Source organism: Festucalex cinctus, chromosome 12, assembly GCF_051991245.1.
Source record: "Festucalex cinctus isolate MCC-2025b chromosome 12, RoL_Fcin_1.0, whole genome shotgun sequence".
Lineage (NCBI taxonomy): Eukaryota > Metazoa > Chordata > Actinopteri > Syngnathiformes > Syngnathidae > Festucalex > Festucalex cinctus.
This window is the reverse complement of record NC_135422.1, coordinates 9,368,967-9,385,157: the sequence shown is the minus strand read 5'-3', so window position 1 is coordinate 9,385,157 and position 16,191 is coordinate 9,368,967. Positions and strand designations below refer to the sequence as shown.

At 40.3% G+C, this 16,191-nt stretch overlaps 2 protein-coding genes across 3 annotated transcripts in view; one reads left to right on the top strand and one right to left on the bottom strand.

Moving 5' to 3' along the window:
- The first annotated feature begins 1,221 nt into the window (after window positions 1-1,221).
- On the top strand, window positions 1,222-6,235 carry LOC144031400 (uncharacterized). Its single transcript, XM_077538509.1, has one exon. It carries the CDS (start codon window positions 1,231-1,233, stop codon window positions 1,870-1,872), a length of 642 nt encoding a protein of 213 aa, XP_077394635.1. The 5' UTR covers window positions 1,222-1,230; the 3' UTR covers window positions 1,873-6,235.
- Window positions 5,873-16,191, bottom strand: part of LOC144031399 (arf-GAP with SH3 domain, ANK repeat and PH domain-containing protein 3-like) — a 32,497-nt gene continuing 22,178 nt past the window's right edge. For both annotated transcript variants that reach the window (XM_077538506.1, XM_077538508.1), the window contains exons 18-26: window positions 14,573-14,658; window positions 14,259-14,374; window positions 14,126-14,193; window positions 13,031-13,138; window positions 12,616-12,811; window positions 11,410-11,677; window positions 10,377-10,584; window positions 10,042-10,173; window positions 5,873-9,841 (exon numbers count right to left, since the gene is read on the bottom strand). In XM_077538506.1, coding sequence (XP_077394632.1) covers window positions 9,767-9,841; window positions 10,042-10,173; window positions 10,377-10,584; window positions 11,410-11,677; window positions 12,616-12,811; window positions 13,031-13,138; window positions 14,126-14,193; window positions 14,259-14,374; window positions 14,573-14,658 — 1,257 coding nt within the window. In that variant the 3' untranslated portion in view covers window positions 5,873-9,766. The remainder of the gene's footprint in view (window positions 9,842-10,041; window positions 10,174-10,376; window positions 10,585-11,409; window positions 11,678-12,615; window positions 12,812-13,030; window positions 13,139-14,125; window positions 14,194-14,258; window positions 14,375-14,572; window positions 14,659-16,191) is intronic.

Genomic DNA, 16,191 nt, shown 5'->3' with positions numbered 1-16,191 from the left:
ATGAAAATAGATGGATGGAAGGTTAGCTGTTAACGGGTCACGATGTTGTTGTGAGGCAGATGGAAGCACAAGGAAAATGTGCTACTGGAACAGCAAGGTGATAATGAGAGATATATAAACTGGAGCATCAACCCCATGTAACCCCTCCCCTCACTCATGGTTGTTGCTGAGCAACCAGCAGTGTGATCAAAAGGGCGAAAGATACAGTAGTAAGAAGACCAATGCAAACACTGAGCTTAACTCTTTGACCGCCAAAAACGTTCAATAACGATCAGTAAAATCACAACGTATACCGCCATAAACGTTAAATGATGTCAACTAAGTTTTTGTTTTTTTATTTTATTTCTCAGTGCAACGTCTAAGTGCAGTGCTGCATGGTCAATGGGTTGTGGAATAAAAATTAAAAAAAACACCCACTAACTATGGCCAGCAGATGGAAGCATTGTATCTCTTTTCGTGAATGATCAAAGCCTTTGTCATATCAAAGTTTTATTGATAACATGTGGCAGTAAAAGAGTTAAAAACAAGGTGGGGAAGTAATCAAATGAAGAATAGATTGTTTAATTTAACCAACATGTTCTGCCACAACAACAGGAAAAAGGCTATACAATGAACAAACCTATAAGGGAAAAAAAAACATTGTCTTAAAGTAGTGTATTTACATAGAGTAATTTTGAATTATAGTATAATATTATTTTAGGCTAAACCTATAACTAACAATTTTGAATCTCAATAATAAGTTTTATAATAATATAATAATAAGTTTTTTTTCAAAGGTGAAAAACAGGTGTCTTTTACGTCACTTTAGGAAAAGTCATCAAATTTCAGGGTGAAAGAATGACATTTAGGTTGTTTTTGTTTTGTTTTTTTATAAGTATGAAATGCCAAAATGGGTCAAAAGTTCACAGAAACGGTGTGCATGGAATTAGCAACTTAATAATAACAACAATGACACAATTTTCTAACCCCCCCCCCCCCCCCCCCTTTTTTTCAATATAAAACCTTATTGGAATTTGTTAGGGACAAATAGCAAGTAAAATGCTCTTACACAAAAACTGCCTGGAAAGAAGAAAGCAGCAGCAGTGAGGCCGGGCATGCCAGCCCAGCCAATCAGGAGGCAGCAAGCTTAGCGGGGGGGGGGGGGGGGGGGCACCAGCCAATCGGCTGCGAGGAGCCTCTGCCCCCACCTCCCTTTAGATGAGAGAGTCTCCCATCCTTCATCACTGATGAATGGAGCCGCACCGGGGACGCATCGTTACCGGAGCCGGTGAACCGCAGGCGGCGATGAAGAGACGACAGACGACCCCGCAGGATGAAGATCCCGCCGAGGACATCCTACAGCTCCGTCCTCACTCGCCTCCATCCTCCTCCTCCTCACCCCATTCCCCTCTATCGACCATGCCAGCCTCGGCGTCCGCCCTCCTGGCTCTGGCCTCGCCGGCAACCCGTCGCTCCCTCTCCATGGGCGACTTCCGCAGGGTGACGGGCGCCATGCTGGCCGCCTCCGAGCCGGCGTCCGCCTCGGCCACGGCGCCGTCCTCCAAGCTGGTGACTCCGAGCTCCAGCATGGAGTTCGAAGCGGCTCGCCGGCGCCTCCTGGAGGTGGAGGAGCGCCAGCGGGTCGTACGGGAGATGGAGCGGAGATTGGAGGAGCTCCGGGAGGTGTTCGTGCGCTCCGAGCAGGAGGTGGTGATGCACGGGGAGCGACTGGCCAGGATGTCGGCCGCCGCCCAGCAAAGCGAGATCTACGTGGCTGAGGGTAGCCAGCGCTTGAAGAAGGGACTTAAGTTCAAGAAGCACCGGCCCACCATTGTTTTCTCCTCCATGCTGGGACTCCGGACGTGCCTGCCTTGGCCTGTGAAGCTCAAGTAGGGCACAAGATCATAACCCACCTTCCGTCATCTGTATGTACCTTTTGCTCCTGTATCCTGAGGCTGGTCCTTGGGGTTTTTTGGGAGTGCCTGCACAAAGGAGCTCAGGAGCCAATCAATCCAAGTGATGCTCTTCTTTGTTGTCATGGAAACCTTGCTGCTTTCTTTTTCAACATTGACGCCAGAACTGAGTAGACTGCATGGTGCTGCATGGATGAGTCACGTATGATGGGATTCACAACGGCTGAGTGTACAATGAACTCCTGTTTATCTATTTATATTTTATTTATAGGTGAAAAAAATATATAGACCATATAAATAGAATTTTTAGAAATATTTTGTTTTGCCGCGTACTCGCAGGAGTCACTGTAGTTACGAAAGTTTACTAGCTTAATGCGAACATATAATGCCAAGACAGGTCAGAAGACAATTTAGCATAGATGGTGCTGTAAACACACAAAGAGCAGCATTACTTATAGTGCAACATTATAGCAGGGGTTCACTGTATATGTATAACAAAAAAGCATACTCAAGACATGTTTAAAATAGGACCTAGCAACACAGAGATAAAAGATGTGCCTTGACGTCTCTGTGATTCATCAATTGGGAGGAGGAGGAGACGTGACACAAGTGGGTCGCGACTCCACCTGTGGCCTCCAGTCTCCATGGCAACCACTGTTTGCTCCCCGCTCGTTTCCACACAGCTACACAGAATGTATCCGACCAGACGGCAGGCAACGGACGCTTTGATCGAAAACAAACACCGTTCGTCAAAAAAAGCGACACATAACTTAAATGACGAAACGCTTCTCGAATGACCACATTGTATTTTTGTCAGACGCCTCCATAACATTATAATTTGTTCGTGAAACTAATATCAAGTGGATATTGGTTTCAACTCAGCTCGACATGATTGACATAAAAAATGAGAAATGTATTGCGATTTCACATTCATGTTTTGTTTGATTAGAGGACAGAACATTAGGTACACCCTCATTAGATCCAATGCAAGAGCCACCTTGACATTCATCATACAGGATGTCCATGACATCTCACAATTTAAAATGAACAGACAAACACAGCATTAGTCGCACAAAGCACCTCCAGACTGTAACTGTAAAAAGACTTGGTGGTCAGTCTGCACTGTTAAATGAAGACTCCATTTTGATCTTGTCATAAACATTGCAGGTGTACTTAATGTTGTGGCCAGCGAGCGTGCACACGAAGCAGAGCGGATACGCCAGGGACGTCTATTCTTGGCATTCCAAGGTCAAGGCCGAGCAGGCTCAGCTTTCAAGAGAATTCTATGCGGGCTGTGTGAGTGCACGAGCGGGAAATTGGACATTATTACGAGAGCATCAATATTTCAGTAGCGTCGCTCACTGCTAAGCGAAAGGTTAGAGTTGAACATGTATGTTCAAAGCGTACTCTACGTGTAAGTGAAATTTGATGTGATGACTGATTAGGAGTGTGTTTTCACACATGGTTCTATTTAGCCTTCTTATTAACTCGGAATGATCAGTCAGCATTTTATGTGCATATGTGAACACTCAAACTGGATTTAAGCAAACCAATTTGAGATCACCTAATGTCTCAATCCGGTTCTGGTCACTTCCACAGTGCAGTTCTGTTAACCTATGTGCGAAGTGAGCAAAAAAGGGTCCGGGTTCATTCACTTTGTATTCATATCAGACCACGTTGGATCAGAAATAGAATTGGTTCCGCTTTCAAAAGAACTTTCAATGTGAACTGCTCTTAGTTTGGTTTGCCTCAAGTCCTCACAGTGGAATTCCGGGGGCAAAGTGAACACAATGTGGTCCAGGTTTATTTCACTTTCTGCTTTCTATTGCTATACGCCCAATGAGACCTGGAATGAATCTGAAAGAGAACTGGTTTTTCTTTCAAAACTACTTGCAATGTAAACACTTTATAGTCTTCAAGTTGTTAGCTAGTTTTCTTTTTTGGGTATACATGGACAGTCCAAAAGGGCGACGACCACTTTGAAGTGAACCAAAGTGGACTCAATTTGGTTTACTTAAAATCTTGACAGCAATTCGGCCAACGCAAAGTGGTCTGGGTTTACTCATGGCCCATCTGACCTGAAGTGGAGTTATTTTTAGTCAGCATTTGTTGAGCCCAAGTAAAAGGCCCAATCTGATTTAGACCACTTGGAAACCAACCAAATCAATCTGGTTCAAGTCATCCGAGCGGTTTACATAAAATGGGCAATGTGAACGCTTCACTTTGTATTGGCATCAGATGCGAATTGGACGAAAAAGAGAACTGGTTCCGCTTTCAAAATATATATATACATTTTTTTTTACGTGACTGCAAATAGAACTGAGCCTAGTCCCTTGGAGTCTTGAACTTATTAGTTGGCATTATGTGCACTTGTGTGAAACAGACTCAACTAGTCTAAAGAAACCCAAACTGGTCTTAATTCAGTTTAAACCCAAGATGAGTGCCGTTCACTTAAATTGGGTGCAATGTGAACTCAAAGTTGTTCAGATTTACTTCACTTCCTATTGTCATCATACCTGAAATGGACCAGAAAGAAATCTTAGTCCTCGAATGTGAACACAAATGGAATTGACTCCGTTTTCTGTTGATTCACTTTCACACCTAACAAACTGGTTAATTTTAAAAGCTCTATAGGGTGGTGACAACTGAAAATGCACGTAACCGAGTTGCTATGTTGATTTTTCCGTATCAACTCCCCAAAGGGCTCGAAGGATTGCGATTACGAGAACACGGTCAAGCAGGGCGGAGACGGACAGTTCTCATCTTTCACATGAATGACAGCCATAACGACCTTATGATTGACTAAGTCTCTATTAGCATTCCACTCTGCCAAGGGAGTGCCTGCTTACCATCTCTGTGCTACCAAACAATAAGCAGTTATTATTATTGATAGCGAAGAGCTAACGCAGATTAGGCCTTATATATATGTACTAAGGGTGATATATGTACAGTCTATAGAAATAGTGTTATACATCTGGCCTATATTGCTTCTCACATGCCTTATGCATACATGTCTGTGCATTGGCAATGATAGCCGCTGACAAAGTTAGTAGCGCTAACACATCCAACAATACTGTTTGCTTCCTATAGTTTTAGGAATATGTTTCCCAAAGAGCTCCAGAATGAATGTACTGTACTGAATTCAATTTTTTTTTGAATCTCTGGTTGGAAAGATGCTATCATATCGGAATAAAGAATACAGATGTTATATTTGTTGTGTTAGTTAAATAATAGGTACATAAATGTCGACTTTAAATTGGCATTTTTACATCAGCTGTTTTCACATAATTATTTCACTTGTTCAACACAATACAAACTTAAATGTACCAGAATAAAATGTAAAAATATGTATTAAAAAAATCTAAATATACTCTGCCTAGGGCTGAAATTTTGAAAAATAATTTATTTCTGATTGCAATTTAATATGTGATTTTTTTTTTTCAAAGGTCCTCTTCCCATGTTTTTTTTTAAACAAACACAAGCAATAAAATAAACAATCTCAGATTTATTATACATAAATGTTATAGATTAGATTTGCACTAAAATAAAGACAAATTAACCATTTATTAATATAAAATACAATAATACGTTACTAAGCACTTTGACTTGTAGTCTTTTAAGAGCTCATTTTCACAAAATTCTACAAAAAAGTGTTTTAAATATCTTTTGTTGTTTCATAAAAAAAGTAAACTTTTCAAGACTATACATACATATATGTAAAATGAAGCCGGTGGAAGGACCAAAATGAAGCTTAGTTTGTTTTGTTTTTCAAAATGAAAATTGAAAAATGACATTCTACTACATTGTGATGTGAATTTGAAATTCATTCATTGTTCAGCCCTCCTCCCGAAAGATTTTGGGCATACAAAAGGTCCAAATGTATTTATTTTTATTTTTGAATGTTCTGTATTCATATTTTTTAATGCTATGTGATTGGTACACCTTCAAGTTATGGGTTAATATGCTCCAATTTCTGTTTCTTTAAAAAACAAAACAAAAAAAAACTTGCTGTAAATGAATGAATGAATTGAATGTTTTGCTATCTCATCTGAACCTCGCGGTGATTGTAAATTTGTCTGTGTTCATTTCTAAATTGACAGCCTTAATGCCACGCTTTCCTAACGGAAATCAACCTTTATCCCTTTTGAAAGGAAGCTTTCTACTGCACAGTGCAAAGACTGAATGTTGTTCCATTTTCTGCTTGCTTTTGCTAACTTTTGTTTCACATGTAAAGTCGAACACTCTTGACTATGTGAGCTCAGCGCTGCAATGTACAAGACTAAAAGGATACGTCGTTAGGATTAAACTGGCTTAATGATTAAAAATGTTACGTAAGATTCCAAGCTGTTTTTCTGTGAATTCCTAATTGTTTGGATTTACTACCAGCTCTTGATGTTTTTTGTTTTTTTTAAGCATCACTTTGCATTTGATTCGCAGGGGTGATCCAGATGCTCTTTAAGGTTAGATAACCGTGCATATTAATGGGATATGACAGGAAATGCGCCCCACTTCCATCTTAGTACTCATTATTTGTAAGGCAGGATTTATGGCGTTACATTAAATTGAACGTTTTTGCTGGTGCTCACATTAAGGGCACACTTAAGAGTACATTCTCTTTTCCATTTCAATTTTACACATCACAGATTGCTTTTAAACAGAGACGCTAATAACGTATTCAAGGCACACTTAAACCCAGAGCTGTATTCATGCTTGCTTTTGGCAGATTAGCACGGCATCCAGCGGTGTGTTGCGCACACATTAGCGCCATAAATCCATACAGGGCTTTTGGGGATTGGCTAGGAAGCGCTTGTTATTATTTGGCCTTGTTACATAAGTGACAGGATGGAATGTCATCGTGCTGGATACCGGGCTGCAGCTGCCAAGAACACAGCCGTGCTTGGCGAGGAGGTTACAGAGGCATGATGGGAATATTAACGAGGCACCTGCAGCTGTCAAATTACATAAACACATCAAATTCGGGAGTGTTTGTCTCGCTTTTGGCGAATAATGGAGCAATTATACATTGGACTTAATTTGGTCCAAAGTTTACATACATTGTATTAACTCATTTGCTCCCAAAAACGTATAAATATGTTCTATTTTAAATATTATCATACTTCCTAAGATGTAGTTATCAATTTTGTTCATGTTTTTTCATGCTAGATCATACAGAAGGCTTTGATGCAGCCTCTGAACTGCAGAGAATGCTTCAAGCACTGGTAGATATTACAAAAACGGCCATCAGGTGGCAGCAGAGTATAAGAGATCAACCAGGGTCATGTTGCAACAAGCTCTTTTCACCACTGTTTTAAACAGATTCGTGAATAATTATGAAACCTAGCTATATTCTAATGCTAATGACTGCAAAACGGAAACTGATAGAAATATACTTTTTTTTTCTGATGAAAGATGAGATTCTAATCTTTCTTTTAGTAGGTTCCGTGATTTTATATCAATAGAACACTATATTCTGTGGGCCTTGCAAAATCAGTCAAAATCCAGTAAAACCGCCGGGAGCGAAGGGGGTTGCTTCAGTGAAAATGGCTGGGAGTGAATGAGTTAATCATGGACATAATAAAAACCTAACTTTGGCCTTATAGGAATGTAATTTAACGCCCGCCATTCTGTCTTAAAAGCAGTGTATTTATTTTATTCCAATGTGTCGTGTGTTACGCAATGTTCACAGGCAAAGGAGAAGCGCTTTATGTTTCGAATGCGTGCAGCCAGCGTCGGCCGCACTGAATAATTCAATCGATTTGTGCTTGTATGGAGCGAAAAGAAGCACTTAGCTGCTTTGTTCCCTTTGCGCTTCTGCTCTACTTGCGTCTCGGCCAACTTGCGCTGCACGCTCAGCGGCCGCAATATTAGGTACACCTGCACGCAGAAATCACATTACAAAACTAAATGACACTATCAGAGGTATTGATTTAATACGCTGCAGAACTGTATCACACCGAGAGTTGTAAACAGCAGAAAATAACTTACGCCCTTTTCGCACTGCACTCGCTCATTGTGAAAGAGTCAGCGCGCCCATATTTGGAAGTGCTGACGAAGCAGCCTTCCAGGAAGTAAAAAAAGAGATTTTTCTGCTGGTTAGACCACACCTCAACAAGTCTGCCAAAATAACGCTATATCAGCTCCTCTCCAACTGGTGGCGCTAGCCTGATGTCACAACACTGCCGCTCTCAAATAGAACATTTTCTAATTTGAGGTGCCTTAGCGCGCCACACTGCCTAGCAACGCTCCGTTGCCAGATTCCAGCCCCACATTACACAATGAATGGGTTTGACGACGTCGCACTGCACCCTGCTAAAAGCAGTGTGAAAAGGGCTATGCAGTGTCCAGATGTACCCAATAAAGTGTCCATTGTTAAACCCTTTATGGTGCTTTCGTACTAGCAGACAGTAGACACATTAATAAGGAAGTCAAGCTTAAACATTTCTTGACGATATGTTATATGTGACCTTACTAGTGTAAATATGACTGATATCTGATAAATATCTAAACATCTGATTACATTTGTGGAATATGAGTTATGAAGCAAAATCCAGTTATTTTTATCCATGTCAGGGGGCGGCCATTTTGCCACTTGCTGTCGACTGAAGATGACATCAGAGTTGCTCAGGCAACGACCAATCACAGCTCAACTGTTTTCTGAAGCTGAGCTGTGATTGGTTGTTAGCTGAGACCTGAGCAACTATGACATCATTTTCACTCGACAGCAAGTGTCAAAATGGACACCTTCTGATATTGATTAAAAACTGCTGGATTTTGCTGTTAAACTCATATTCCAATAAAGCAATATTAACCAAAATATGATAGACTAGCAGTGCTGCATAGAAAATGTTACTGTCAATAATTCTTTGGGGGAGTTGACTTCCACTTTCATATGTAAATTTGATCACAGTAGCAAATAGATAACATGCATGTGTACCTAATATTGTGGCTGGCAAGGGATGAAATACACACATATACACGTCAGTGGGCATTTTAGCCAAGTATATACACATCAATTAGCTTGTACAGTAATCCCCATGACATGAGTTACATATTTTTAGTTATATGTCAGTATAAAAAAAAAAAAAGTTCCTAAATACCATATGTACAATAAGTGCAATTGCGTGTCCATGATGCGCACATACATCCAGTAATGTACATGAATCACACTGAGGCTGGATTTACACTGCATGGCTCAATTGATGCAATTCTGGGGTTTTTTTCACAATTAGGAAATACGCCATGCGCAGAGGTGAAAAAATGAATCGATGGTAAATCTTCCGACTCATTATTAAGCCTCTTCCAAATAAAGGGCTGATGTGTCATCTATGTGCCGTCATTGAAACCCATTCATCTGTCCAAAAAGCATAAATAAGCAAACAAAATGAATCAGATGTTGGCATTCAATTGGGATTGGCCACTTGGACCTTCAGTGTAAATCCAGCCGAATAGTCCACACTAGTCCTGATTCTGATACTTGAAGATCTTTCCGGATGCAAGCACAAACCCATTTTCCTATTTTCCAACTTCTTTAGACAGCAGCTGGCCTTTGAAGTCATGAACACACATTTCCGTAGAATTATTCCATGTGCGTTTAAAGTGCATTTTTAAAAGTGATTGGCTTGGAAAATGAAGAAATGGATGTATAATGGCGACTGTTTATAAAAATTTTGAAATTGACGAAAATTCAATGAGGACAGTGGAGTTCACTAAAAAAATTTAAAACGTCTTATAGTCCTTTTCAAATCACTTTGTGTCATCCAGTTTGAGTAAATCCATGTTGCAAAACAGCATAAAAGTCCACCTGGTTGCAAATATGTAAAAATGCCAACGAGCATCCAATGCTGGTTCAGATTGTCATTTGCAGATGTGTTTAATTAATCTGTCACTTTCTGGACGTAGTTGACAGGGAAGGTGCCGCTTCTGGATGAGTCTCCTTCTATGTAACCGACCTATTGAAACACACAAAAAAACAAAACAAAAAGACGAAAACTTCATTCAAAATATTGTACTAAACATGTACATGCTACCATATGAAAAATCACAATTGTGGCCCGTACCAACTTATTGGTTAGCAATGACATGACATCATTGTTTTTTATCGCAACAAAAACCTTGTGGGGGGAATGAAAGCAGTGGTAGTTGCACTTACCCACCAGTGGGGGTCAGTAGAGACCGTAACCACAATGGTCTCATCTTTGAAAAAGGTCAGCTGCTCCGAATTGGAGGGTCGGCAGTCCACTAACGCCTTGACCCGCTTTTGGTGGTGTCTGTTGCCTGAAACCTGGCAGTTAAATTGGATATAATGAGATTAAAAAAAAACAAAAAAACAAAAAAAAACACTTTGGAAAAATTAGCAGGAACATTTAGCTTTTTGGTGAAATTTGAGGCTGACAATCCATCAAGAGTACCTCAGAGTGTCACTAGTAGAGACTGGAAGCGTTACAAATATGAAAATGGCTGCTTTTAAAGCTCAAAGGGCCATACCATCGCATTCCGACGTGCTCGCAGGGTAGGGGTGACGCCAGGTGAAGAAGACGATGTCACCGCGCTGGGCACCGGGCCTAGGCCAGCGCAGTTTCCCCCCAGGGTACAATACGGCTCCTCCTGGTTGCTGGTGGGTGACAACGCGGCACACTTGCCCTGATTGCTTCCTCCGCTGTTGGTGCGGCGATAAGATGTGGTCTTCTCCGAACTGGAAAGAGGTTGGACGTTTGTTACAATCAGAAGGTGGAAAAAAAAAAGTACAAGTGACAAATATTTTAGTAAAAGTAGAAGCACTGATTCACTTATATTAATTCGGGAGTAAAAGTCAAAAGTGATGTTAGTGAAAAATAAATATTCAAAGAAGTCAAATCTACTTGTTTGAATGTAAGTATGTACAGTGTTTCCTCGTTTATCGTGGGTGTTATGTTCCAAAAACTAGCCGTGATAATGGAAATCCGTGTTAATTAAAAAAATAAAATAAAATAAATAAATCCTTTAATTATATATATATTTTTTTCGTTCATATGTTTTTTCGTTTTGGTATGATTTTTACTTTATTATAAATGCTTTTTCATTCATCATATGTGTTGTTTTTTCATTTACATGATTTTTTTTCCATTAAAAGTTTTTTTATTTTTTTATTTACTTATACAGCACAGCATGTATTCTTTTCATTTATTATATATGTGTTTTCATGTTGGTATGATTTTTAGTTTATTATGAATGCTTTTTCATTCATCATTTATGTTTTTTCCATTTACAGTCATTTTTTTCCCATTAAAAGTTTTTTTTTTTTTTTTTTATTTACTTATGATACAGCACAGTATATATTTTGTATTTCCGGAATGCAATGACGTGGAGCAACGGGACAGACACCGTTGGATGCCCGTATGATACAGCCACACAGAAAAAACAATATTAATAAATATAAAATAATAATAAACAAACCAAAAAGCACGCTGTAAAAAAAACAAACAAACAAACTAAGTACGCTGTAAAAAAAAATCCACAAACTAGCATAACTTGACTTTACCTGACTGGCCCAATGTGGTTCTGGGAGGACGCTGCGGTGCTTTGTGAGACCAAAGGGGCTTGCACTTCCCCGGAATGTCTATGAGGCCTCAGCACGCTTCCTTTGGTTGCTTTTCCAGTCGGGGACTGATTGTCCGTGGCGGACGAAGGGGGGCTCTGCCTGGCTTGCGTCTGGGGAGCTTTGGTACTGGTGGACGGGTTCGAGGCACGTCTGGGAGGGTTGAGGCTCACGTCCGGCGTTGTGACTGATAGCTGAGGGTCGGAGCGACCTGAGTGGATAAAAGCAAGATGACACTTCATTAGGTACACAGGCGCAAGTTAGTGTGAGACAAAAGTCGATTTGGTGGACCATGCGGCCCAACAACGCTCCATTCGGTGGTTCCTGCCCCTCAACACATACACAATGAATGGGAGTGACGACGACACACTGTGCCTTGCTAAATGCAGTGTGAAAAGGGCTTTCGGTTTTAAAAAAATTCAAGTTTGGGCATCAAATTAGGGCTTCAGGCATTGGCTAGGATTTCAAGTTAGTAAATTATGGTTTCAAGCCGAGTTATGCTATGAAAGTAGGGTTTCAAGCCAGGCTTTGGGTTTCCAACATCATGTTTCAAAATAGTGTTTCAAGTTAGGGTTACAAGTTATGGCTTCGAGTTATGGATTCTAGTTAAGGTTTCAAGTTTGGCCATTAAACTGTAGTTACAGGCCAGAGTTAGGGTTTCTAAGTGGGAGTATCAAATTAGGGTTTCAAGCCAGGCTTAGGGTTTTAAACCAATGTTTAAAAGTAGGGTTTCAAGCAAGAGTCAGAATTTCAAATTAAAATTTGGGTTTTAAACATTGTTAAGAGTTTCTTGTTAAGGTATGGTTTTCAAAATAGGGTTTCTAATCAAGTTTGTGGTTTATAGTTGAAGGTTTCAAAGTAGGGTTTCAAGTTAGCGTATCAAGCTAGGGGTGAAAAAAAAGGGGCTAGGATTTCAAGTTAGGTTATCAAAGAAAATTTCAAGCCAGGGTTATGATTTTAAATAAAGATTAAGATTTAAAGATGGGATTAGGTTGCCAAGGTTAGTATTTTTGTTATAATAATATTTCCTTTTCATTACTTAATTTCTGTTTCATGAAATGTGACTCAACTGGGCGGGAGGGTGTCACCCTAGCACCCTCTGTTGATGAGCCGCCATTGGTCAGTGAATACTATGACAACAGTTTTTACCTTTAGGGGTGGATTTAGCAGGCAGCGGTGGTGGCGTGGCTACACCAGAGGGGGCGCCGTTGGCTGACGAATTTCTGTACAGGAACTCCAGGTTCTCGTAGGTCTGACAAGGTCTGCTGCTCGGGTTGCCGCCGGCGTTGCTCCCCACACTCCAGCGGGCTCCCACGCCGCCGTTTGACGACACCGGAGAGCGGTCCTTGGATACGGGGATCACCCAAAACAAGAAAACGCTTTCAGTGTACGGGTGCGAAAATACAAAATGTATTTACAAGAGGCTTACTACAAAAAATGTGTCTCCTCTTCCACTAATTGGTGCAAGGTTCAATTAATCTGTGCATCCTGCACTGTGAGATGTTTTTCTCATGTAAAATAGGTGCTTTGGCGCAGTAAAAGGAAAGTGAAGCGAGATGTTTACCTTCTCGTCCAGGTCGTCCTCGCTGTCGTACATCTCCTGCGCTTGAGTGTCCCACAAGAATTCCACGTGAATCTGAGAGTTGAACTTCCCGTTGTGGGCCAGCTCCAACTGCACACACACATGCGCACACATACTTCAATTAAAATGATTTTTTTCATTAGCTGTATGGAAGCATCTGTGTATGCAAATATGGGTTATGGTTTAAAAGCAAAGTATAAAGACAGGATTAGGGATTAAAATTGGAGTTTTAATATAAAATAACAATGTTTAACTCATTCACTCCCAGCCATTTTCACAGAAGCAGTCCCGTTCGCTCCCGGCTGTTTTACTGGATTTTGACTGATTTTGCAAGGTCCACAGATTATTGTGTTCTATTGCTATAAAAGCATGGAACCTATCAAAAGAAAGATTAAAGTCTCTTCTTTCATCAGGAAAAAAAGTATGTTTCTATCTGTTTCCCTTTTGCAGTCATTAGCATTAGAATATAGCTAGGTTTCATCAGTTTTCACAAATCTATTCAAAATTGTAAGCAATTGAGCTTTTTTTCTACATGGCCCTGGTTGATCTCCTTTGATCTGCTGCCACCCGCTGGCCGTTTGTGTAATAACTACCATTTCTGCAACCGTTCTTTGCAGTTGAGAGGCTGCATCAAAGCCTTCTGTATGTTCAAGCATAAAAAAACAAACAAACAAAAACGTATAAATACGTCTTTGGGACACTTAGAACATTAAAAAAACGTATTTATACGTTATTGGGAGTAAATGAGTTAAGGTTTCAAAATAGGGTTTCAAGCAAGAGTTATTGTTTCAAATTAGGATTAGTATTTCTAACAAAGAGTTCATATTCTATTTTTTTTTAGGGTTTCAGGATTAGGGCTTGAGGACAAGGTTATGGTTTCAAATTATGATTCCAATTAGGGTTAGGATTTCAAACCAGGATTAGGGCATCAAATAAGAGTTGGGTCAGGATTGCAAACAAGGGTTAGAGTTTGTCACACCAGGTTAGGATTGAAATGGTTTGAAATTAGGATTTCAAGTGATGATTTGAAATGATTTCCCACTGTCATCAGTTTTTCAATGTGTCGAAATGTCTCACCAGCTCAACACATTGCGTGTGCTGCAACCTCCTGGCGATATCAAGGGCAGTCTCTCCTGCAGAGTTGACTAAACACAACAATTCAATCAGAAATAATTCACATGTTCATGACTAATATTAGAGTAAGTGTTACCTATGTGAAGCGTGGCCTTGGCTTTTAGCAGCAATTTGAGTGATTCGGGCTTGTGATGGAGGACGCTGTAGTGCAGAGCCGTGTTACCTTCCGCTGTCCTCTTCTCCAAACAGTTGCTGGTGGGGCAAAAACACTATGAGGCTTCACTCTATACATATTTTCATAACTGGTAAACAACACGCAGCAGCATCCGCCATCGACCGATTAATTTCAATGGGCAGCTAAATGTCTTTTGCTGACCAAAATATTCCATCCGCACCCTTTGGTCAAAATGACAGACGGTTTTGTGTGTGCCTGCTGTGTTTATGTCTGACCTGTTCTGGCACAGGAAGTCCACGATGGCCAGAGAGCTCCTTTCTTCCAGACGCACGGCCAGATGAAGAGAGGTTTCTTTCAGACCCTTCGAGAGAAAACAACATGAAGACACGTGAGGACGAATGTTGGTGCACATCCGCTTGGCTAGTCAAGTCTGCTTGCATTGGGGTCAAGTGGGGCGGCGAGCTAGAGGATCCACCAGTTACAACTTTACAACTTCGATTCAAACCATAAAACTTACTTGAAATTAACTCATTCACTGCCACTGACGGCTATCCACGTCAAAAATCAATTTTTTTTACTGGACTGGCAGTGAATGAGTTAATTTGAAGAACCCTTACTTGAACCCTAATTTATAACACCTTTGTGTTATAAAGCTTGAAACCCTAATCTAAACTGCTAACCCTAAAACTCTAATTTGGGAAACCCTAACACTGGTTTAACCCGAATTTGAAACCCTAAAATTAGTTTAAACACCTAACCCTTGTTTAAAATAACTCAAGCTTGAAAGACTAATTTGAAACCCTGACCCTTGTTTGTAACCTAACCCTGTCTTTAAACAATACTTTGAAACACAAACTTAAAACATTTACCCTTTTGTAAAATGATAATGCAAGTTTAAAACCCTAACCAATTTTTGAAACCTTAACCTTTGTTTAAAATCATAATTCAAGCCACGTTTGAAATCCTGACTTATTTGAAAACCCTAATTTGGAATTCTGAAATGCATAGACATAAAACCCTAACCCTTGTTTGGAACCGGAACCGTTGCATAACTTGAAAACTCAAGATTGCCACACTTTGAAACCCTGATTCTTGTTTGTAACCTAACACTGTATTTAAAACCTACTTTGAAACACAAACTTATACCTTATGTATTTTTTGAAACCCGAACCGTTGTTAAAAACCTAACTCCAGGACTTGATTGAAATCCTATCTATGATTTGAAAACCCTAACTTGAAACCCGAATTTTAAACTCTAAATACAAATGTATAGTAAACTTGACACCCCAACCCTTGTATGAAATCCAAACCAAGGCTTAACGCCTTAACTCATTTAAAACTTTTGAAACCATAATCTTAACCCAAGTTTTAAAATCCTAACTCAGGCTTGAAACCGTAATTTATAGTCGAAAACCTTTATTTGAAACCTTAACCTTGAAGCTTTAATTTGAAATCTTATGCTAAATCTGAGCTAACTATCACCTATTGTCCTGCATATCATTATCAGCGCATGAACTCGACTGATTTTGAATGACGTCCAACCTGAGATGGAAACCTGGCGCAAAACAAGCAGCTGATGTCACGAGAGTTTCTTGTGCAACAGCCCCCCCCCCGCCCCTTCTAAACATCTGAAAACGCTGTCCAGATTTATGCAAGCTCACAAGACGGCAAGAAGATGAAAGAAAAACAAAAGCGGGAGCGAGCATGATGCATGCGTGTAATTCAACCGGCTTGTCTCATTCCGTCTCCAGAGACGCCAGATCCGGCCTCAAAGCTGAAATAACAAACCACGTCCAACCAGTACAAACACGAGTGCACACACGTCATCAGTGTAGTGCTTTTCTCCAATGAAGACTGACTAACAAAGTGACAATCAGGCCGAAAGCTCAATAAT

Coding starts and splice junctions, on each gene's coding strand:
- LOC144031400 (XM_077538509.1), top strand. CDS start 1,231: ATGGAGCCGCACCGGGGACGCATCGTTACCGGAGCCGGTGAACCGCAG.